Source organism: Zootoca vivipara, chromosome 10 (assembly GCF_965207765.1).
Source record: "Zootoca vivipara chromosome 10, rZooViv2.hap1.1, whole genome shotgun sequence".
NCBI classification, from domain to species: Eukaryota; Metazoa; Chordata; class Lepidosauria; order Squamata; family Lacertidae; genus Zootoca; species Zootoca vivipara.
In genome coordinates this window covers 44,958,570-44,980,121 of record NC_142593.1, presented here as the reverse complement: position 1 = coordinate 44,980,121, position 21,552 = coordinate 44,958,570, and the positions used below count along the sequence as shown (strand labels likewise).

The following is a 21,552-nucleotide window of genomic DNA, read 5'->3' as shown; positions in this document are numbered from 1 at the left end:
GAAATCGCGTTTCCAATGGTGCTTTTCGACTTACGAATTTTTCGACTTACGAATTTAATCCGTTCCGAAGGCACCTTTGTAAGTTGAGGCACCACTGTATAAAGAAGACAGGGTGCCAGCGTTCTATCCCCGTTTTGCCCTGGCAGTCCAGGCAGTTGAGAGGCTGCTGTTTCGCCCCCAGTGGGGCCAATTTGTTGGGGTTGGCGGATAGCACACTCCCTGAGCCCAGTTTTCTGTGAGCTTACCAGTACGTCTGCCCCCAAGTGTCTCTACAGGACTTAAATCATGCCCTAGAATTATGATAGTTTTTGGGGTTTTTTTTTTTAACCTTCAGAAATTCTACAACTCAGCTTATAAAGTGTATCACCTAAGAAGCTTAAACCACGGGTGGGGAAACCTATGGCCTTCCAGATGTTGGGACCACAACCCCACATTGTCCCCAACCCACTGGTGGCCACACAGACTGGTGCTCGTGGGACTTGTAGTCCGAGGACAGGATTTCCCCATCCCTGCCTCAAGGAAAGAAGAGGCTTTACTAACCTAGTACAGGCATGGGTGCTGCTGCAGGAGCGCTAGTGTTGAAGAGGTCTAGAGGGTTGGTCTGGGCAGGTGGAGACGGCGCTGCAGTTGTCAGAGTGTTTGTTGCAGGAGCAAAGATGCCTGAGCCAAACAGGTCACTACTGGCTGAACCCTGGAAATGTGTTGGTGGGGAAGACACATCAGGCACAATGGTTATATATGTACAGGAAGTTAAACATTGCCCAGATTGCTATTACAAGCACTACAACCCCTCCCCCAAACTGCCCCATAGGCTGAAGAATCCTATAGTGTGCATCTAAGGCTATGGTTAAATTGATTCTCAATAAAGGCGAGTGTGGGCTTCCATCTACAGCAGCGATGGAGAACCTGTTGGATGTTTTAGACCAGTGTTTCCCAACCTTGTGCCTCCAGCTGTTTTCGGACTACAATTCCCATCATTCCTGACCACTGGTCTTGCTAGCTAGGGATGATGGGAGTTGTAGTCCCAAAACATCTGGAGGCACAAGGTTGGGAAACACTGTTTTAGACTCCAACACCCATCAGGCCCAGGGTCAGGGACAATGGGTTTTGTAGTCGAGCGGCATCTGGAGGGCAACAAGTTACCCCCCTTTGATCGACAGTATTCTCTGTCAGTTCTGTACAATAGCAACCAAGAAGGGCTGCCGCCAAATAGAGGTATTTTATATTGCAAGGCCGATGCAACGCCTCGACACCTTGTTCCTGAACTACACCAGTGATCTCCCCAAAACTACATTCAACACATGCATTAGGAGTTTAAGCGTCTTACTTACCGGAGCTACAGAGACATGGCAGCATTAGGAGGAGAGAGGAAAGTTAGGATTAGAAAGAATGATTGATGTACACAGAAAGCCAAGCCACAGGGTTTAAGGTTTGCTATGGCTATGGCCGACAGCTTATAAGAGGACCGAAGGCAAGCTAGTTCTCTGCCAGCAGAGGTTTTGTTGAAGAAGGGGGAGGGAAATCCCTTCACCTAGTCCAAGAAGGAAAACATGCATGTCACCACTCTGTGCATGCACTTTTGTTCACCTTTACAGTCCTCCTTCCTCTTCCTGGCTTGGTGCTTTGGGGAGGTGGGCTAATCGTGATAGAGTCATGCGACATCAATTGGCCGTTGCTATCGGAGTCTAGCCGTAATCCGTTTTGCACCGGTAATCCTTTGGAAGAGCTCTCCAGAAAGACATTTACTGGGGATGCGGCGGCAGGGAAGCCGTTCTGTTCTCTCTCCGGCACCCCATTTGGAGTCCTCGCAGCTAGTTGGACAGGCTTACTCTCAAGCAGCCACTGGCTGGCCGGCATTTCCTGCTTGCCAGTTCGGTTGGAGATCTGGTCAAACTCTTGCCCAAAGTAGTCTACATCCCCATTCATACCACCGCTCCCCATGGGGCTAGTCACAACACTTCCCATCTTCTGGCTGGGAGGCTTCAGAGAAGAATCAATTGGGGGCTGCGCCAATTGGTCGGGATGCGTGAAAGGGTCATCCCTGAAAGGGTCGGGATTTGGGGTGGGGAAGAAGCTGAGATTTGCAGAGAAAGCATTGTCAGGCAAGAAAGGTGGCTGCAGCTTGGACAGTGGTAGGGGAGGCGTGATGTCATTCAAGAAAATATCCTCCTCTTTGAGAGAAGTCGGAGGGGCCTCAATTTCAGAATTTAAATCCACTAACAGGATCTCTTTATCCTCCTCCTATTAGGTTTGAGAGAGAAGACTGATTAGCAGAAGAGACACTGTAGACAATGTGCAAGAGAGTCTCATGTGCTTATTAAAAATCACAGAGCAAGCAGAATGACAATGAACTCCAGCAATTCTTAAAATAAGAAACACACATTGTGTCCCCGCATTTGATAGGTAATCCTATAGTGAATTTTGTGCACTTATTGAACAATCAACCAGGAGATTTGAAGATCAGGAGCATCAATTCTGAAGTTGTGGTAAAGGGAGAATGTTTACACAATGCTGAGTGGAGTCTGGTCCATTAGAGCAAATGGAAACCACTAACCAGAGTCTGCTCTTGGCCAACCCCCATGGGCCTACCTTTGAATTTAGGTTCAGCCCAGGGGGTAGCCCCAGATATCAACTTCCTCCTCCTCATGGATAGGACCCCTAATGCCATGGTGGCCTGTCTGGAAAAACCACAAGTACTTGCGCCCAAGAGTTGCAATCTTCCCAAAGGCATCTGACTAGGAAACCTGAACATGGAGGCAATTGTGGTCACTTAAATCCAAGCAGGATTATCAGTGCTTCTTGCTTCTAGTTTCCTTCTCAACCCTTGCTTGGAATATCTTAGAGAATCATATTGTACTTTTGCATATATTCTCTGTCCCAATGCAAGCTTGCTGATCCAGCTTGATGTCAAAGAGGAAAACTACCAGACTTTTAGAAGACATCTGAAGGCAGCCCTGTTCAGAGAAGCTTTTAATGTTTAATAGATTATTGATTCACAGCTTTGATTCTGGTGGCAGTGTTCGAATCCCCGAATAGTGTATTTAGTATGGCTGAGCCAATCTCTAAAGCATATTATTCTCTTCTACTAAACCAAGGTAACACGTATGGTGCCCTCCAGATACTCCCCACCAGTCACAGTAAGCATGGCCAACGGTCAGAGTTGAAGGGTACCATTTCAGCTACCCCTCCACTAAGCCAATGCCATCCTGACAACATGGCAACTCCTAAGAGGTACAAATGGGCAACGGGCCCAATTTCATGCACCTTACTCTGGGGGTGGGGACGCGGGTGGCGCTGTGGTCTAAACCACAGAGCCTTGGGCTTGCCCATCAGAAGGTCGGCGGTTCGAATCCCCGTGACGGAGTGAGCTCCCATTGCTCGGCCCCTGCTCCTGATAACCTAGCAGTTCGAAAGCACGTTGAAGTGCAAGTAGATAAATAGGAACTGCTACAGCGGGAAGGTAAATGCCGTTTCCATGCGCTGCTCTGGTTCGCCAGAAGCGGCTAGTCATGCTGGCCACATGACCTGGAAGCTGTCTATGGACAAATGCTGGCTCCCTCGGCCTATAGGTTGAATCCTGACAAGACAGAAGTGCTGTTTGTGGGGGACAGGAGGTGGGCAGGTGTGGAGGACTCCCTGGTCCTGAATGGGGTAACTGTGCCTCTGAAGGACCAGGTGCACAGCCTGGGAGTCATTCTGGACTCACAGCTGTCCATGGAGGTGCAGGTCAATTCTGTGTCCAGGGCAGCTGTCTATCAGCTCCATCTGGTACGCAGGCTGAGACCCTACCTGCCTGCAGACTGTCTCGCCAGAGTGGTGCATGCTCTGGTTATCTCCCGCTTGGACTACTGCAATGCGCTCTACATGGGGCTACCTTTGAAGGTGACCCAGAAACTACAACTAATCCAGAATGCGGCAGCTAGACTGGTGACTGGGAGCGGCCGCCGAGACCACATAACACCTGTCTTGAAAGATCTACATTGGCTCCCAGTACGTTTCCAAGCACAGTTCAAAGTGTTGGTGCTGACCTTTAAAGCCCTAAATGGCCTCGATCCTGTATACCTGAAGGAACATCTCCACCCCCATTGTTCTGCCCGGACACTGAGGTCCAGCACCGAGGGCCTTCTGACGGTTCCCTCGTTGCGAGAAGCCAAGTTGCAGGGAACTAGGCAGAGAGCCTTCTCGGTGGTGGCGCCTGCCCTGTGGAACGCCCTCCCAACAGATGTCAAAGAGAAAAAACAGCTACCAGATTTTTAGAAGACATCCTGAAGGCAGCCCTGTTTAGGGAGGCTTTTAATGTTTAATAGATTATTGTATTTTAATATTCTGTTGTAAGCCGCCCAGAGTGGCTGGGGAAACCCAGCCAGATGGGCGGGGTATAAATAAGAAATTATTATTATTATTATTACTATAGAGCGAGATGAGCGTCGCAACCCCAGAGCTGTCTGCGACTGGACCCAACAGTCAGGGGTACCTTAACCTTTACTCTGGGGGTGGGACTGTGTTCCCATTTATATATGGAAAAGTTCCATCATATGGATAGGTAGTCAACTGCTCATCTGAAACCACCCCTAAGCATCCAAGACAGGTCAGTTCTTAGAAGATTCCTCCTACCATTAAGTCCTTTTAAAAGGCTCTCTCACCAACAGCACAAAGCCACGTCTTTACTACTCACTGAGGGGCTGTTCAGGTCAGGAGGTGTAGACATGTCTCCAAACAGATCCATCTGCTCCATACCCTTTAAGAATGAAATGGACAGAAAATTAAAATCTATCATACACCTCAGCCTACAAGGTCATTCGAGTCTAACCAAGAGCATGCTTGGAAGCCCAAGTTTCTGTGGTCTACTTCTCTGTAGTAGTTCAGTTTGCTCACGGAAAGTAATCTGCACCAGCTTCACTGCTACTATGTGTGTGTGAAACCTCTCTAGGGACCTTGGGTGTGGTCTCAAAGCAGAAGAGGCCACTATTTTGCTGAAGTCAACCAGAGCTGGTCAAAGCCTGGATGGGTGACTATCGGGAAACCACATGGATTCCCCCCTGGTCCCATGAAGAAAAAAGAAATCACATACCAGCTTCATTTTGTCGGCTCGTTCAGTAGCTGTTTCATCACTGCCATTCTGGAACAAAAGAGAGAGAGAGTGTGTCAGGTTTTTGGTCTCTGCTACACAGATACTCAATAAGAATAAGCTTTCCTCCATTTTCATACTGTTTGTAAGCAGCGAATGTACTTAAAAGTCTAACAGGCAATTGCATTTGGTTTTTCAGGCCTAAAGACTTATTTGTTTCTTACCTCGACAGGTTTATTGGTCTCTTCATTCTGGGGGAAAAAAGACATCACCCCATCAACATTTATAGAAAAGCTTTATATATTTGTCCATCTGTTTACTCTGATGGACAGCAGCTGCCCAGCCACTGTCCAAGGCCAATGTCTGCCCCATCACCTGCTACCTGAACTAGAGCATGCACAACTTATGGATGGGATCTGCTTGGTGCAAGGTATGTTCTTCAGTATCAAGCTATGGTCCCTTCCCTTAAGGGGGGGGGGATATCATACTACATGTTGGAACAGCTGAGATGCAACTCAGATTGCACTGCAGGCAACTCTGTCTGCATGAGAAGGAGCAGACTGTGGAACCTCCAAGCTTCCTAGTCTGTCCTTTAACCTGTGGCTCAATTTCCTTCAGGCTAGACTGATACTTTTAGGGTTGCTGACCTCATTTCCTACTTCCTTTTTTACACCCTCACCCTGGAACATAGCTGCCAAGTTATCCCTTTTTTACAGGGATTTTCCCTTATGCTGAATATGCTTCCTCACGAGAAAAGTGAAAACTTGGCAGCTATGCCCTGGAACAGCAGGCATCTTTTGGGTCTCTTCTGCTGAGATGCAAGACCAAGCATGGCTCCTTGAATTCTCCAACTTAGTCAGAACCACTCTTTTTTTTTATCAAGCATGTATTTCCTCAAATAAATGCAGCATTCTTATTTTCCTCAACTCAAGTCTTAGTGTGATTATATCCATGGTACAGGGTGCTGCTCTGGCAGTGATTCAGTGTTTAACTACTGATGCATTTAAACTCCAATGGCCATCATTACACCACTAGTATCATTTAGCCCGTTAAATTAACGGGTGCTAGAACATATGTGGTGAAACATCGAGAACTGGTCAACTGAATCCCTGACAGCGAATAAGACAGAGTACAAATAAATATGTAATGTAATAATAATTAATTGCTGTAAAAAAGGTGCTCCTTTCCAGGCATCTCCAACCACACACAGACCCCACAGGTCGGGAGGACACATGGTCAGGGGAAAAAAGCAGTGTATAAATTAATGAAACAACAACAACAAAATATAAAAGCAGCTGCTTGGATGTGGTGGGTAAGTGGTCAGCTGAGTCCTTGTCAGGGGAAAAAGGCGGGGAATAAATAAACCAACAGCCCTTTTAAAGAAGCGCTGCTGCTGCCTTCCAGCCACCTCACGGAGCCCACGTGGAATCACAGAGCCCGCGTGGAAGCCGCCGTTGCCGCTTCCTCCTCCTCCTCCTCTGACCTGGCGGGGTGCGGCAGCCCCGATTCCCTTCTGTCGCTCTCTCAGAGGAGGCGGGAGGAGGGCGGCGACATCGCCGCCCCTGAAAGTGGCCCGGCAGTGGGACGGCCGAACAAAGAAACGCTCCCTCAGCTCGGCTGTGCCACGACCTTTCCCCCTGACACGTTCCGCTCGCCTCTTTCTCCTCTGTGCAGCGCCGCCCCATGCAAGCGCCGTGAGGCGCTGTCCGGCCAGGAGCGGCGGTTGGCGGCCGCAAGTAAATGGGAGGCAGGGGGGGAGAGAGTGCATGCGTGCGCGTCCAGTCTCTGCGTCCAGTCCCTGTGTCCGCGGGGCACATGTGCAGTAGCGCAAACCCAGGGACACAAGGACTGGACGCAGAGACACTTGCATATTATTATTACACCATTACCTTTTTAAAAAAAGCTTTTTCATAGTACAATAAAATAAAAGAAACTAATTTACATAAAAACGAAAAACAAAGCCAAAGAGAATACAGGAAAACAAAAAAATAGAAGACAAGAGAAAAAGAAGAGAAGGAAAATAAGGACTTCTGATTTTCTGTTGGTTACATAAAAAAATTGCTCAAAATATTCACTCTAGAATGACACCCAACTAATCTACTTTCTGTTAGGCAATATTTCCCCAATCTTCCAACCCAAATAGATGAATTCATTTTCCTTTTTACCCCATTTACCTTGTTGACTGTACTTGAATAGTGGACTTATCTGGGAGTAAGTGGTATTGCCAAGTTTAGACAGGCTCCTTCCAGCCGTGTCGGATTTATCTTAGATCAACCAAGTTCATGGTTCAGTCAATGCCACTTTAGATCAATAGCAGGTTTCATTTATCTTAGGTATGGCTACTGAGCAGCCCCAAAATCTGAAAACTTAACAGGCAGCATTACCTTTTGCTTGTCACCCTCTTCTTTTTTCTTCATGTTATAGATTACTTGGAATAGATCCTTCAGATCTACTACTAGAGGTTCAGCCTAGAAGAGAGTAACAGGCAGTGAGTGAGTGAGTGAGTGAATGGACAGGTCTTAGATTTCCACTTTGTGGCAGAATTCACAGTTCAGCTCATTTCCAAATGGAGTGGAATAGAATTCAAGGAACAGAATTCAAGGACTATACTAGTGGCATTTTCTCCCAGTGTTCCAATTCCCTGCTGTGTTTAGAGTTCCCTAGATTTTACTTTCTTGGGCTCCATGATCACTGCAGATGGTGACAGCAGTCATGAAATTAAAAGATGCCTGTTTCTTGGGAGAAAAGCAATGACAAACCTAGACAGCATCTTAAAAAGCAGAGACATCACCTTGCCAACAAAGATCCATATAATTAAAGCTATGGTTTCCCCAGTAGTGATGTTTGGCAGTGAGAGCTGGACCATGAAAAAGGCTGATGACCAAAGAATTGACGCTTTTGAATTATGGTGCTGGAGGAGACTCTTGAGAGTCCCCATGGACTGCAAGAAGATCAAACCTATCCATTCTGAAGGAAATCAGCCCTGAGTGCTCACTGGAAGGACAGATCCTGAAGCTGAGGCTCCAATACTTTGGCCACCTAATAATAATAATAATTTATTATTTATACCCCGCCCATCTGGCTGGGTTTCCCCAGCCACTGGGCGGCTTACAACAGAAAAATAAAAAACAATCTATTAAACATTAAAAGCCTCCCTGAACAGGGCTGCCTTCAGATGTCTTCTAAAAGTCTGGTAGTTGTTTTCCTCTTTGACATCTGTTGGGAGGGCGTTCCACAGGGCAGGCGCCACCACCGAGAAGGCCCTCTGCCTAGTTCCCTGCAACTTGGCTTCTCGCAACGAGGGAACCGCCAGAAGGCCCTCGGTGCTGGACCTCAGTGTCCGGGCAGAAGGATGGCGGTGGAGACGCTCCTTCAGGTATACTGGATCAAGGCCATTTAGGGCTTTAAAGGTCAGCACCAACACTTTGAATTGTGCTCGGAAACGTACTGGGAGCCAATGTAGATCTTTCAAGACCGGTGTTATTTGGTCTCGGCGGCTGCTCCCATTACCAGTCTAGCTGCCGCATTCTGGATTTGTTGTAGTTTCCAAGTCACCTTCAAAGGTAGCCCCATGAGAAGAGAAGACTCCCTGGAAAAGACCCTGATGTTGGGAAAGATTGAGGGCACTAGGAGAAGGGGATGACAGAACGAGATGGTTGGACAGCGTTCTTGTAGCTACCAACATGAGTCTGACCAAACTGCGGAAGGCAGTGGAAGAGGAGTGCCTGGCGTGCTCTGGTCCATGGGGTCACGAAGTCGGACACGACTAAACGACTAGAACAACAACAACAAATGCCCAAACAGGCTGAGAGTTGGTGATTGGCCCATGGCTACCCAATGAGCTTCATGACCAAGTGGGAATTTAAACCCTGGTCTCCCAGGTCTTAGTCTCTAACCACTACACCACACTGGTCTTGCTCAACATTTCTCCAACCTATTAGATATGTAGCAAATGCCAAGCCTTGGATAAGCAATTTAACAGTACATCTAAGCTTCTGTTAAAGCCATCCAAGTTGGTGGCCAAAACACTTGTGGCAACCAATTCCCCAGTTTTAACCGCACGCTGTGTGAAAATTTTGTCAATCCTGCAATTTAAGTAGAGAGCGACAGCTTCCATTTGCAATTTTGTACTGTGCCGCATCGAATGTTCATGCACCCAGAATGCTATTTTGAAGAGCTGTACATCGGCACCGCTGGTCCCAAGATAGAGCCCCACGATGTAAAGTTTTACCTGCTGTGCTGTTTTGATGGCGAAGAACTGGTGCTGCCCTTCTCCTCCACAAACGTAGCCAAAGGCACGGTTGTCAGTCACATCCCGGGCTATAAAGGATATTTTGTTGACTGGATGCTCATGCTCAATAACCTGGAATCAAAGGGGATGACATGGTACCAGACTTAACTCTTGAAAATGTGTAAACCTTGCACTGGTGGTCTTGTAGGCCACCCTTTGCTCAATCCAGAGGCAGAGCATCCCCCAGCAACCGCCTATCCATCTTCTGTTTGAAGACCTGCAGCAGCGTTCATGACCCTTTTATGTCATTGGTCCCAATGAACTGCTCTTACACAAGTGAAGAATCCTCCACCCCAAGTCCAAAGTCGACCTTCTTCCAAGCCCATGATTCTAAGTCCTGTTTTATGGTGCAGCAGGGAGCACTGATATAAAAATGACTTGTTCATGTTTTACTGTCTTAGATGTGCCCTGGAAGTTTGACTTCCCCATAAAGACTGCTGCCAGTCCAGCTTGCTTTTGCTTCAGCACTCCCCATTCAACAAAGTAATCAGCATCAATAGAGCTCAAATGTTTTAGCCTCTGTACAAGGCGTTCAGGAAATCAGCCCTGAGTGCTCACTGGAAGGACAGATCGTGAAGCTGAGGCTCCAATACTTTGGCCACCTCATGAGAAGAGAAGACTCCCTGGAAAAGACCCTGATGTTGGGAAAGATGGAGGGCACTAGGAGAAGGGGACGACAGAGAACCAAGATGGTTGGACAGTGTTCTCGAAGCTACAAACATGAGTTTGACCAAACTGCGGGAGGCAGTGGAAGACAGGAGTGCCTGGCGTGCTCTGTTCCATGGGGTCATGAAGAGTCGGACACGAGTAAACGACTAAACAAACAAAAAGGATGGAGAGACCGTTCTCCCAGCCCTATCACATGAACCAGTGCCTATCCGCAACCTTACAAGTTGTGACAATTTGCTATGCGGCAGGCAAAACCCAAATTAACAATAGTTTTCGCTTTATGGTAAAGTTTACTCTTCAGCTTAGAAGTAATCACTAAGGAGAAGTCATTGACACACACGCAAACACACACACACACACACACTCCAGTAGGGACTGGAAGCTGCCTGTCTCTTACGTAGCTTTTAGCCCAAGAAAAATAGAATGCCCCAATTAAAATTTTCACTTGGTGTTCATCAGCCAGAATTTCCTAGATAGGGCTGAAGTGACCTGTGAGATGAGTCAAGGTTTGCTAGAATAGCTGCAACAGTCCCCACACTAGAGGTTTGGCACGAGAGTTTGGTCCATTATGAGATACTTCACCTGGAGGGATAATTAACTAGATGGATAACTTAACTGGCCTGGGCCAGTTTCTGAATTTCTTTGAAGTGTCTCCAATGGGAAAGCTGCTGTTTGGGTTCAGCACATTTTTAGAAGTTTCTTCACCCCAACAAGTTTTAGGTTAGATTGACCCCACTTTTCTTTCTTTCTTTCTTTCTTTCTTTCTTTCTTTCTTTCTTTCTTTCTTTCTTTCTTTCTTTCTTTCTTTCTTTCTTTCTTTCTTTCTGAGAATAGACAGTTTCTCCTAATGGATTCAGCTTGGCCTCCTCAGAACTTACCCCCGTCTTCTCATCCATGACTTTGATCCCAGCAAGAGAGATGTTCACCCATATTTTCTGTTTGTGCTGTCCTTGAGAACGGGCTGCTACCGCCATTCCCTACAAATGGAACAGCAAAGACACTTTGGTATTCAAGATGTACTGTCAATATAAACTTATTGCAGCTTACGGCTATCACTTAAGATAAGGGATGGGGAATCCATTTCCCTCCCATCTCCCCATTAGCCAACATTCCAACTCCCCATTAGCCAATATAGCCACTGACCAGTGGGTAATGCAATCTTCATTTCAGCATATCTGAATTTCCCTATATCTGAGTTATGAAAATGCCAGTTATATACTGCTCCCCAGTTCCCTCACATTTTAGGATTTATTGCATGATTGGCTGGGTGGGGGATCGTCTTGCAACAGTTGTCTTGCATTCCAGGTCAGTAAAACTTAGAAACTCAAAAGTGTTTGTTGACAAGCAGCCCCCAGGGATTGCCACCACACCTAGAGGCTATTCAGAGGGTCCTTTGTTGCATGAAGGCATAATGTGTGGCCTTCAAACAACATAGTGGGAGGACAGTGTTGTGAACAGTCATGTCTCAAACAGGAATTTCCCAGCACTGTTTCAGTACATAAGCAAAAACCTCATTCATCTTAATGAAGCTATTTTGTGGGGGGAAATGAACAAAGGGGTTCTGACACAAGGTGGTGACATTCCACCTTAGAAACTAAATGGAACTCATCATGGATTCCCAATACAGCATGCAAGTTCCATCTACAGCATAATGCTCTAGCACTTAACCTGAAATTTGACTTTGCCACTTTATATTGTTATCTGAATCAGCACTATAAGCAACCTGCAGGTATGTGCTTGGACCCATTCTCCACTAGTTTAAGATACTTGGGGAAAGGTGGTATAATTGCCATTGCTAAAATAACTTATAGGAGCTGCAGTTTTGCAAGGATGCCATTCGTAATCCCTAGCCCCCATGAAGCTACAACCACGATCTGGCACCTTAAAAAAACCGAAGAAGCAGAAAATACAACAGACTCACCTTCAGCTTCATCATTGAATCCTGGCTCATCTTGTCTCCCCTTGCTTCTGGAACATCATCAATACCAATCAGTTTGGCCTTGTATCTGACACCATCACCTTGAAATCTGGCCAAGAGAAATTCTTCTGTCTTTTCTGGCCCTGAAAAACCATATGGTCATTGTTAGGATTCATTCCCCATCTGCAGTCATAGGGTTATTGTGTATCATATGACTGTATGTGTTTTCATTCCCATAGAGTGGAAGTGACGTAGACAGGATGTTTACGTGGGACTGTTGTTCCTTTGTTCTTTCTCTTTACTGGCTGTTATGCCAGTGAGAGGGAGCCATGATGTAGAACTCCCAGTTTGTTTATATGTAAATAAAGCAGTTAAGCCTTATTTACTGACTTGTGTTGTGTTGTGTTGTTCATCACGTTTGTGAGAGCAATCATATATTTGGCCTGTGGGACCAGTCTGTCAACTGGCCCCCAGGATGGCCGAATTATTGACAATCATGTGCCTTGGCTTGTCCTGCACAGGCTATAAAAAAAATCAGAACCTACATCGCTGTTCATTCCTAACGATGCAATTTAATATAGAAGTATGTTTCACCACGAGCTATATCAACATTCATTGTGTAACCACCGTTTCATCTCCACACTGGTAGTGGAATGCTCTTGGGTAAGAGCAGGGTCAATCCACTCACAAACATTTTAGGTGTAAAGAGGCAGAGTTTGCGACAGATTCCTTGCCCACTGTCTTCTTACTCACGGATCCGTCCGTGACCGTGCAATCCAAGGCAAAGCCCGTAGGTGGCAGCCTTCTGCCAAACTCCTGCTTGTCTGCTTATTTCAACGCTCTGGTTTATGACCCCTTTAAATAAAAAACCAGTTGGGCAGGTGGGAGTCTCCACGATTTTGTGTACTAACCCATCAAAAGGACTAATGATGGACAGGCTTTGTGACCGTAAGGTTGCAACGTTGAGAACTAATTGACTAAATTGCCTGTCATCGAGCATTTACCGCGGCAACTGCTGCTTGTTTTCGGCAGCTCTTAATTATGGCAACTCCTTCGGAGCTGCAGAGCTGTCCTGCCTCCTGGTGCCAACTCCTGCCTTACCTTTCTTCTTCTCCTTTTTGAAAGGCTGTGTTTTTGGTGGTGCCTGTTGCTGGGCAGGCGGACTGTTTCCACTGGTTGCTTCCACTTCGTTCGACATGGTGAGAGGCACCAGTCTCAACTCCAGGAGCGAATGCAGCACTTGGTAAAGTGACTGGAATCCAGCTAGCAGCGGACAGGCATACTACTCTGACCTTCAGGAGACAAAAATTGGGATTAAATTCAGTGTTGCCACTGCGTTGCATTGAAGAGTTACAAGGCACAATTCTCAAGAAACAGGAATATAAAATGATGCTTCATATCAGGACTATTTGTTCATTCATTCAGCACAGCACTACAGAAGGCGGTCCTTATCTGTTACTTGAGCCTTTTGAACTGGAATTGGACAGTGACTGAAACTGGACCTATTATATGCAAAACATATACATATATACAACACATATACATAGATAAATTTTAAAAAATGGTTTTTTAAAATATATTTTTTCTGGAAGCCACACAGTCAGAAGGGCAACATATAATTTTTTATTATTATGTTCTCCGCTACTGAGCTTATGTTCCTTCAACAATAAGTTCAGGGCGCAGTGAAGAATTATTCATGAAGACTTGATGTGATTCAGTTACAAGGTTCCTGGCATGCTGCATAACAAACTCCCTTCATTTTCCAGAATGATGGTTGCATCCACGATATGGGTACAAACCTGGGGAGCTTAGCAGGCCCCATTCAGCGTTTACAGTAGTGGTAGAATTTAGATCAGGCATCCCCAAACTTCGGCCCTCCAGATGTTTTGGACTACAATTTCCATCTTCCCCGACCACTGGTCCTGTTAGCTAGGGATCATGGGAGTTGTAGGCCAAAACATCTGGAGGGCCGCAGTTTGGGGATGCCTGATTTAGATTAAGTGGGGACACCTGTTGAGGCTGGGAATGTGTGTACAATGTAGCCCCACCAATACTAAAGGACAAGGCACTTTAAGACCGCCACACCCAGACCAAGGACTCTTACACACTCCCTGCCATCCTGCCGCTGGGTGAATTGACTAGGGATCACAGTCTGCAGCTGATATGAAGGGGGAAACTCCAGACAAATGCTGCACAAATGAAGCATGTGCCTTTGCCTAGTATTAGCTTGCATAGGAATGAACATGGGTGGAATCAATGATGCTGGCCCTTCCAGCTCCTGTTCGTTGCCAACTGTTAGCACAGGCACCCCCAAACTGTGGCCCTCCAGATGTTTTGGCCTACAACTCCCATGATCCCTAGCTAAGAGGACCAGTGGTCAGGGATGATGGGAACTGTAGTCCAAAACATCTGGAGGGCCGAAGTTTGGGGGTGCCTGTGTTAGCAGAATAACATCATGCTAACAGATTTGTTAGCGAGCAACTAACCTACCCAAGGCACAAACATTGCAAGCTATAATCTTGTATTTCGTTCACTTTTGAGACTCCGCTGGTTTTTATTGGGGGGGGGGCTTTCTCCAAGTGAATTGAAGACAGGGATCTGTTGCAGAGGGGAGATCAGACAGCAGTAAACCCGTCACTAAGACACATGCTTCAAGCAGCTACTGAGATTGCACATTCCTGCATATAGGGACCTCATTCTGGTTTGCGCAAGAGAGTTCGTTAAGCTTCTCTAGGGCTCTTCAGAATGCTACCTTTAGCCATCAGTTTAGGGAAACTTTGTAAATTGTAGTGTACACAAATGCAGCAGATCCCAATTCCTTAGAAGCCATGGGCGGGGAATAATATTATGCAGTCCTAGGAGAGCTGCACCACTTTAAAACATGGAATGGTCATCTGCACACGCCTTGAGAACTCTTATTCCCTAGCTACCACCCCCACTGGTTTTTACACTATGGGAGTGTTATTTGAATGTGGTAGGTGGGTTGGGCTTTCAGTGGTACAGCACCGGGAAGGCTCCATCATATGACTAGTTCTACATGCATTGATCAGCTGCAAGCCTTTGGATATCTACAGTTTTCAAGCCAGGAAGGACACTACTAGCTATGCAATGTCCATATGCACCAGACCTGGCCTTCATTCCTGTTACAGGTATTTGGTTCAGCTTTCAAATGCCGGCTGATGTTGGCAGAGTTGCTTTTGCTGAGCTTGACCTCATAGAAATTCTAGCTGAGGCTGCATTTCAAAGTATTTAGGACACGGGATGCGGGCATCATCTGCTTGTGGTCTTGGGGTGTCTGTTTACTTTTGAGTAGCCCTGCTTTGCAGACTTGAAGTTGCAAAACAGCAAAACTGCAATACAGCAAAACTGCCTGGGTGGACCAGCGAGTCATTTGTTCAGCCATTTGTGGAAAATGTTTCAACAGGTAACATACAGCCTCAGACGATCCAAAGCTTTCACAAGACACTTCAAGCCCTGCACCTTAAGACTCAAGTGTTACGGAGAATATAATTCAGTGTTTTTTCTATGCAGTCTATTCTTACTACACAGCGCTGGGAATCGGATGCAAGGCAGGTACCCTATCGACATAGCTATACTGAGTAAGGGACACAGTTATTTTAAGCACCAGACAGATTCATGCCGAGGTTAGGAAAACCAATGGCGGCAGAAGTGCCATCCACGTGCTTTTGCACAGAGGTGTAGCAGATGTGGACCAATTCCAAGCCTAAGTGTGGGATTTGGAAGGGATTCTGGACTTGTCAGTACAGTATCTGTACAAGCCCCTCCTTGCTCCAGAATACCACAAAGGCTACACTTCCACCTGCCCCATAGTCTACTTCCCACAGCCCCCATTTTAATCTAGAAAAACAGGCCTACTCAATTTGTTTTAAATCTTCCAAGACGCACCAGGCAGTGCAAGACAGGAGCGCCTGGCGTGCTATGGTCCATGGGGTCACGAAGAGTCGGACACGACTAAACGACTAAACAACAACAAGACGCACCACCAGTTTTACAATTAGGTATGTTATGGCATCTTACTAAAATGGTCAAAGGCCTGGAAACGATGCCTTATGAGGAACAGCTTAGGGAGCTGGGTATGTTTAGCCTGGAGAAGAGAAGGTTAAGGGGTGATATGATAGCCATGGCCAAATATATAAAAGGATGTCCTATAGAGGAGGGAGAAAGGATGTTTTCTGCTGCTCCAGAGAAGCGGACACGGAGCAATGGATTCAAACTACAAGAAAGAAGATTCCACCTAAACATTAGGAAGAACTTCCTGACAGTAAGAGCTGTTCGCCAGTGGAATTTGCTACCAAGGAGTGTGGTGGAGTCTTCTTCTTTGGCGGTCTTTAAGCAGAGGCTTGACAGGCATATGTCAAGAATGCTTTGATGGATGTTCCCTGCTTGGCAGGGGGTTGGACTGGATGGCCCTTGTGGTCTCTTCCAACTCTATGATTCTATGATTCTGTGTGCAATTTTTGTTGTATGCCACGTGGATATTTTATATGAGGGAGCCACCTATAAATATTTGTAGAAACAAATAAAATTAAATAAACAGCTTCATTTATTTTTCTAGAGACCCATTCTCTCTTCAAGATGGAATGCTTACTTCTTGCTTGCTGTTTGTTATCACTCAACTGAAGCAAGTGGAATGCTGACCAGGTTGTTTAGGGGTACAAAGGTTGCCGTTTCACAAAGTTAATATTTTAGTGATTGAGATTCCTTTGATCCTCTTCAGCCAAGTAGATAGAGGCCAAGAAACACAGTTCCCCTCCTAGAGAGCGCTCTCAGGCGCCTTTAATTTCAGCTGAAGGAACTCATTGCACCAGCAGGCACCATGAGATTAGGGGGGAATGGTCAGAGGTCAGGCAGCTTGAAGATCTGTGTTGAGGTGACACAAGATGAATTTTAACAGGGAGAAATGTAAAGTACTACACTTGGGCAAAAAAAGAAAGAGGCACAAATACAGGATGGGTGACACCTGCAGTACATGTGAAAAGGATCTGGGAGTCTTCGTAGACCACAAACCTGACATGAGTCAACAGTGTGATGCAGCAGCTAAAAAAGCCAATGCAATTCTGGGCTGCATCAATAGGAGTATAGCATCTAGATCAAGGGAAGTAATAGTACCACTGTATTCTGCTCTGGTCAGACCTCACCTGGAATACTGTGTCCAGTTCTGGGCACCACAGTTCAAGAAGGATACTGACAAGCTGGAACGTGTCCAAAGGAGGGCAACCAAAATGGTCAAAGGCCTGGAAACGATGCCTTATGAGGAATGGCTTATGGAGCTGGGTATGTTTAGCCTGGAGAAGAGAAGGTTAAGGGGTGATATGATAGCCATGTTCAAATATATAAAAGGATGTCATATAGAGGAGGGAGAAAGGTTGTTTTCTGCTGCTCCAGAGAAGCGGACACGGAGCAATGGATTCAAACTACAAGAAAGAAGATTCCACCTAAACATTAGGAAGAACTTCCTGACAGTAAGAGCTGTTCGCCAGTGGAATTTGCGACCAAGGAGTGTGGTGGAGTCTCCTTCCTTGGAGGTCTTTAAGCAGAGGCTTGACAGGCATATGTCAAGAATGCTTTGATGGTGTTTCCTGCTCGGCAGGGGGTTGGACTGGATGGCCCTTGTGGTCTCTTCCAACTCTATGATTCTATGAAATATATAAAAGGATGTCATATAGAGGAGGGAGAAAGGTTGTTTTCTGCTGCTCCAGAGAAGCGGACACGGAACAATAGATTCAAACTACAAGAAAGAAGATTCCACCTAAACATTAGGAAGAACTTCCTGACAGTAAGAGCTGTTCGGCAGTGGAATTTGCTGCCAAGGAGTGTGGTGGAGTCTCCTTCTTTGGAGGTCTTTAAGCAGATGCTTGACAGCCATATGTCAGGAATGCTTTGATGGCGTTTCCTGCTTGGCAGGGGGTTGGACTGGATGGCCCTTGTGGTCTTTTCCAACTCTAAGATTCTATGATTCTAAATACGGTCCACACCTTTGCACCCATTTGCTTGCCAAGATGGTTGGCCATGGCACCCAAGTCCCTCATAATCTTTGCAACTGGAATGCTGCAGGGATGCAAAACTACCACCTGTCTTAACACCTTTGTAAATACTACAATTGCCAAGGTGAGAGAGCCTTTTTAAAAAAAAAAAAAAGGTGTGTTGGTATGGAGTTCACAAAAGGGACTTAAATCCTCTTGGGATGTACCTTAACAATGGTTTTGTTTTTTTAAAAAAATTTAATTAATAAGCAGTTCTGCTTTGTGCCATGTGTTAACAGGGCACAAGGCAGAGCCAAGAGGTTCAAAAGGTGATTTGACATCATGTGACCACTCCTTAGAATGTAGCTGTACCTGAGCAAGTTCTCAATCCTGTTACTCTCCATTCTTCTATTAAGCACAAATTCTGATCTGTTGTCTCATGACCACAAGCATGCCAACGGTTGTATGAGTCAAGGAAAGACCACAGATGTTATTCATTTATACTTAAACTGGTTGCTTCTACATTTGGAGGAATAGCAGGGAAAGGGCCCCCACAACTTTCTACTGCCCTCCAACCTGCTTCTTCAGCTACAGGTTGTAGTGAACACTACTGGGAGAAGCAGCCAGAAGGCTGCCAGCTATTTTCAGTAGGTTGCAGGGGGGCATCACATGGGTCCATGGCATAGAAACATAGCATGTTCTAGATCAGTGTCTTGTGACTGTTTTCTTTCTCAAAACAGATGCAGCTATGTTAAGCGTGCTCATTTAAAACATTGTCATCCGTTTAGCAGTTTTAAACGACTATAGATGCCTAGGTGATAAAACTACCCAAAGCCAGTGTTCTGTCTAGTTCTACCCGACATCTCCCTCAAGGTCCTGAAGGATCTCCTCTTTTGAAGGGATGCCCATTGGCATTTGAGCAAATGCTCCTATGACGGGAGAAGTGAAGCAGAATATAAGCAAGACTGATCTTCCAGGACTACATTTTGTAGATTCAGCCTCCCATCACTCCAAAGGTAGCCTTAAAGCCATGATTGCTACGTAGGTCTGTATGTTTGGCTTCCCCTTTCTTGGTACAATTACAACCAGCAGGCCTGCTCATGTTCGCAGCCATGCATGCTTGCAGCTCACCCAGCACCAGGGCCGGCTCTACATAGACCCCCGGTGGCGCAGTGCACCATGGCGGGGGGCTGGTAAGCTGGGCGCCGGCCTGGCAAGGAGGGCGCCGCGCGGCAAAGCTGCGCGGAACCCAAATGCGCCCTGCGAGGGCGGGGCGGGCGGCGGAGCGATCTGCTCAAGACGGCCCTGCCCAGCACACTGCAAGCCCGTCACACTTTTTGAAGTAGCACAAGACTTTTCGGGAATCCCCCAATGAATCCCAAGCACAAATTGCTTATGGGCTGTACCAGCGTTGGAAAATAAAGCCATGCAACATTTGCCTTGGCACTTCCTTTGGTGAGCAGATCAAGAAAATACACCAGTGCCAACCAATAGCCGAGTGCCTAAAGTATGTTTTTCCAGTTTTAACTGGGCAGGTCAGTCAACAGCTTTCAGGTAGTTTCTTGCCAGTTTCCAGATGCAAAGCTATCCGAGTCTAGGACAAGTAGGTTTCTATGTCCTAAGGAGCCTCTTTTGCCTGAGACACAGATGATAAATAGGTTTCAATACATTGGGATTTAGAGATGCAGTTATATACCAAACCCCACATTTCTCAAAACCCTTTTGGAGAAAAGAGACAACCTTAATGTTCTTCCTAGGGAGGGGGATAAATCTGATTGTATTTCAGTCTACATTTGGAAAGGTGGACTTTCCTAATTGACACTTCCCAAAGCAGAGCAACATGCAAAGAAGACACACAGCTGTCCTGCAAAATTTGCACTTCTGAATTTTTCATTGCAAGTACTCCAGTCAGCTAAAGGGAACAGACATATGTATAAGCGCTCAAATGTCTGGAAAAAAACTGGATCCAGAAGGTGGCATTCCTGAAAGTGTTATTCATTTATTTTAGATGCATACCCGATAATTCAAACACTCAAGGAAGCTTGATACACAAGCACACAGAGGATATTGCCAAATACAAAGCCAAGCGATGGACCTGCCTCTAGCAATACTGTGGTATCCTGGGATACCAGAGGTTGAAATAGTGGCCTTTTCGCATATGGAAAGCATGTGCTCAATTCTATACCACTTTGAGCAAGTTGTAACTGTGGGGGCTTGTTTGCCCCTTTAAAAGTCTGCACAAATCTTAGTTCCCCATAGGGATGCTACTATGAAACACTGACTCTACCCACAGCCTGGGACTCAATAAAAAGCACGGTAGCTTTTGAAGGCAGAAGCTACCCCCAAAATCCCTCTTTCCTTTGGAAGAGGAAGGGGAGCAGCCCAATAATTCCCATATCAGCTTCTTAAGAGAAAGTTGCTTGGGGGACGTGGAAGCTACTAGCTCACCCTACCCAACAGTCAGCCCTTAAAAACTGCTCGAAGGAGTCTCAACACACAGCAAGGAATGTTATTTACACTATTCCTAATCCCAACTACTGTACATATATATTTTCATTGTGTTTGGAGTAGGGCTGAAGCACCACAAAGCGGAAGATGAACACACATTGCAAAACCATACCCAAAGAGCTACATTTTTGTATGACTATCCGAGTTGGATCTGCACAATAGCACATTCATGTATATCAGAGCCTTGACCTGCTAGGACACTTACAAATACAAATTCTGCTGAAAACTCAGCCTTGAGTCTTCACAGTGCACAGCAGGGGAAAATGCAGCAAGCTGCCAGTGGCAGAGGAAGAGCGCTATCTTCCATTGCCAGCTCAGCCCCATTCCTCTGCAGTCCCCTTTGCCTCTCACCAATGCTGCACAAGTGAACACAGATGCCAATACGAACATGGAAGGAATGGAACAAGAACAGCGAGTTGGAGAAAGGAAGCTTGGTGTGGGTCTGTAGTGAGTGCCAGGGATTAGACTGAGGCCTGTATTTGGCTTTAGGCTGGAGCTGGGGTAGCCGATTTGATGCCGTCCAGATGTTGTGGACTACAACTCTGAGCATTGGCCAACTGGCAGGGGTCAATGGAACTTGTCGACTTCTGGAGGATGCCATGTTTGCTATTCCTGGACCAGAGGTTCCACATAACTAGGTTGCATTAACCTTGCTACTGTTAGCAAAGCCACTTAAATAATGCAGGTGGTGTCCAGAGAGAAAATAAATCCAGGTAACAATTGACTAAGAAAAGCCCATGTATAATGTGAGGAGACTTGGACAGAGGGCAGAAACAGCCAAGGGACTGCAGCAGGGCTACGCTGCTCTGGCTGAAAATGCCCAACAATGCTAACCCCGGGCACCGTCCCATCATGCACACACAGCTTCTAGAAGAGCAGCCTTCTTTTTAGATGTACTGTGTCAATAACATGCCAGCCGATTAAGTGCCCTTTAACTGAGCAATAATAGCCCTATGGACCATCTGCCCACTGCTTTCATATCAGCACTTGTTCTTTACTACCGGTATCACAAGTTACATTAGACCAGGCTTCCCCAACCTTGGCCCTCCAGATGTTTTGAGACTACAATTCCCACCATCCCTGACCACTGGTCCTGCTAGCTAGGGATCATGGG

General features: G+C 46.2%; 1 protein-coding gene across 8 annotated transcripts in view; it reads right to left on the bottom strand.

Moving 5' to 3' along the window:
• The window catches only part of DAB2 (DAB adaptor protein 2), a 47,310-nt gene that overhangs the window by 13,573 nt on the left and 12,185 nt on the right, over positions 1-21,552 (bottom strand). For 4 of the 8 annotated variants that reach the window (XM_088653085.1, XM_088653084.1, XM_035100493.3 and 1 more), the window contains exons 2-11: positions 13,048-13,238; positions 11,950-12,089; positions 10,907-11,005; positions 9,300-9,431; positions 7,453-7,536; positions 5,293-5,319; positions 5,072-5,119; positions 4,676-4,738; positions 1,588-2,241; positions 541-691 (exon numbers count right to left, since the gene is read on the bottom strand). In XM_088653085.1, the coding sequence (XP_088509211.1) occupies positions 541-691; positions 1,588-2,241; positions 4,676-4,738; positions 5,072-5,119; positions 5,293-5,319; positions 7,453-7,536; positions 9,300-9,431; positions 10,907-11,005; positions 11,950-12,089; positions 13,048-13,144 (1,495 nt within the window). In that variant the 5' untranslated portion in view covers positions 13,145-13,238. The remainder of the gene's footprint in view (positions 1-540; positions 692-1,587; positions 2,242-4,675; positions 4,739-5,071; positions 5,120-5,292; positions 5,320-7,452; positions 7,537-9,299; positions 9,432-10,906; positions 11,006-11,949; positions 12,090-13,047; positions 13,239-21,552) is intronic. The other 4 variants (XM_088653088.1, XM_088653087.1, XM_088653089.1 and 1 more) reach the window with 1 other exon arrangement.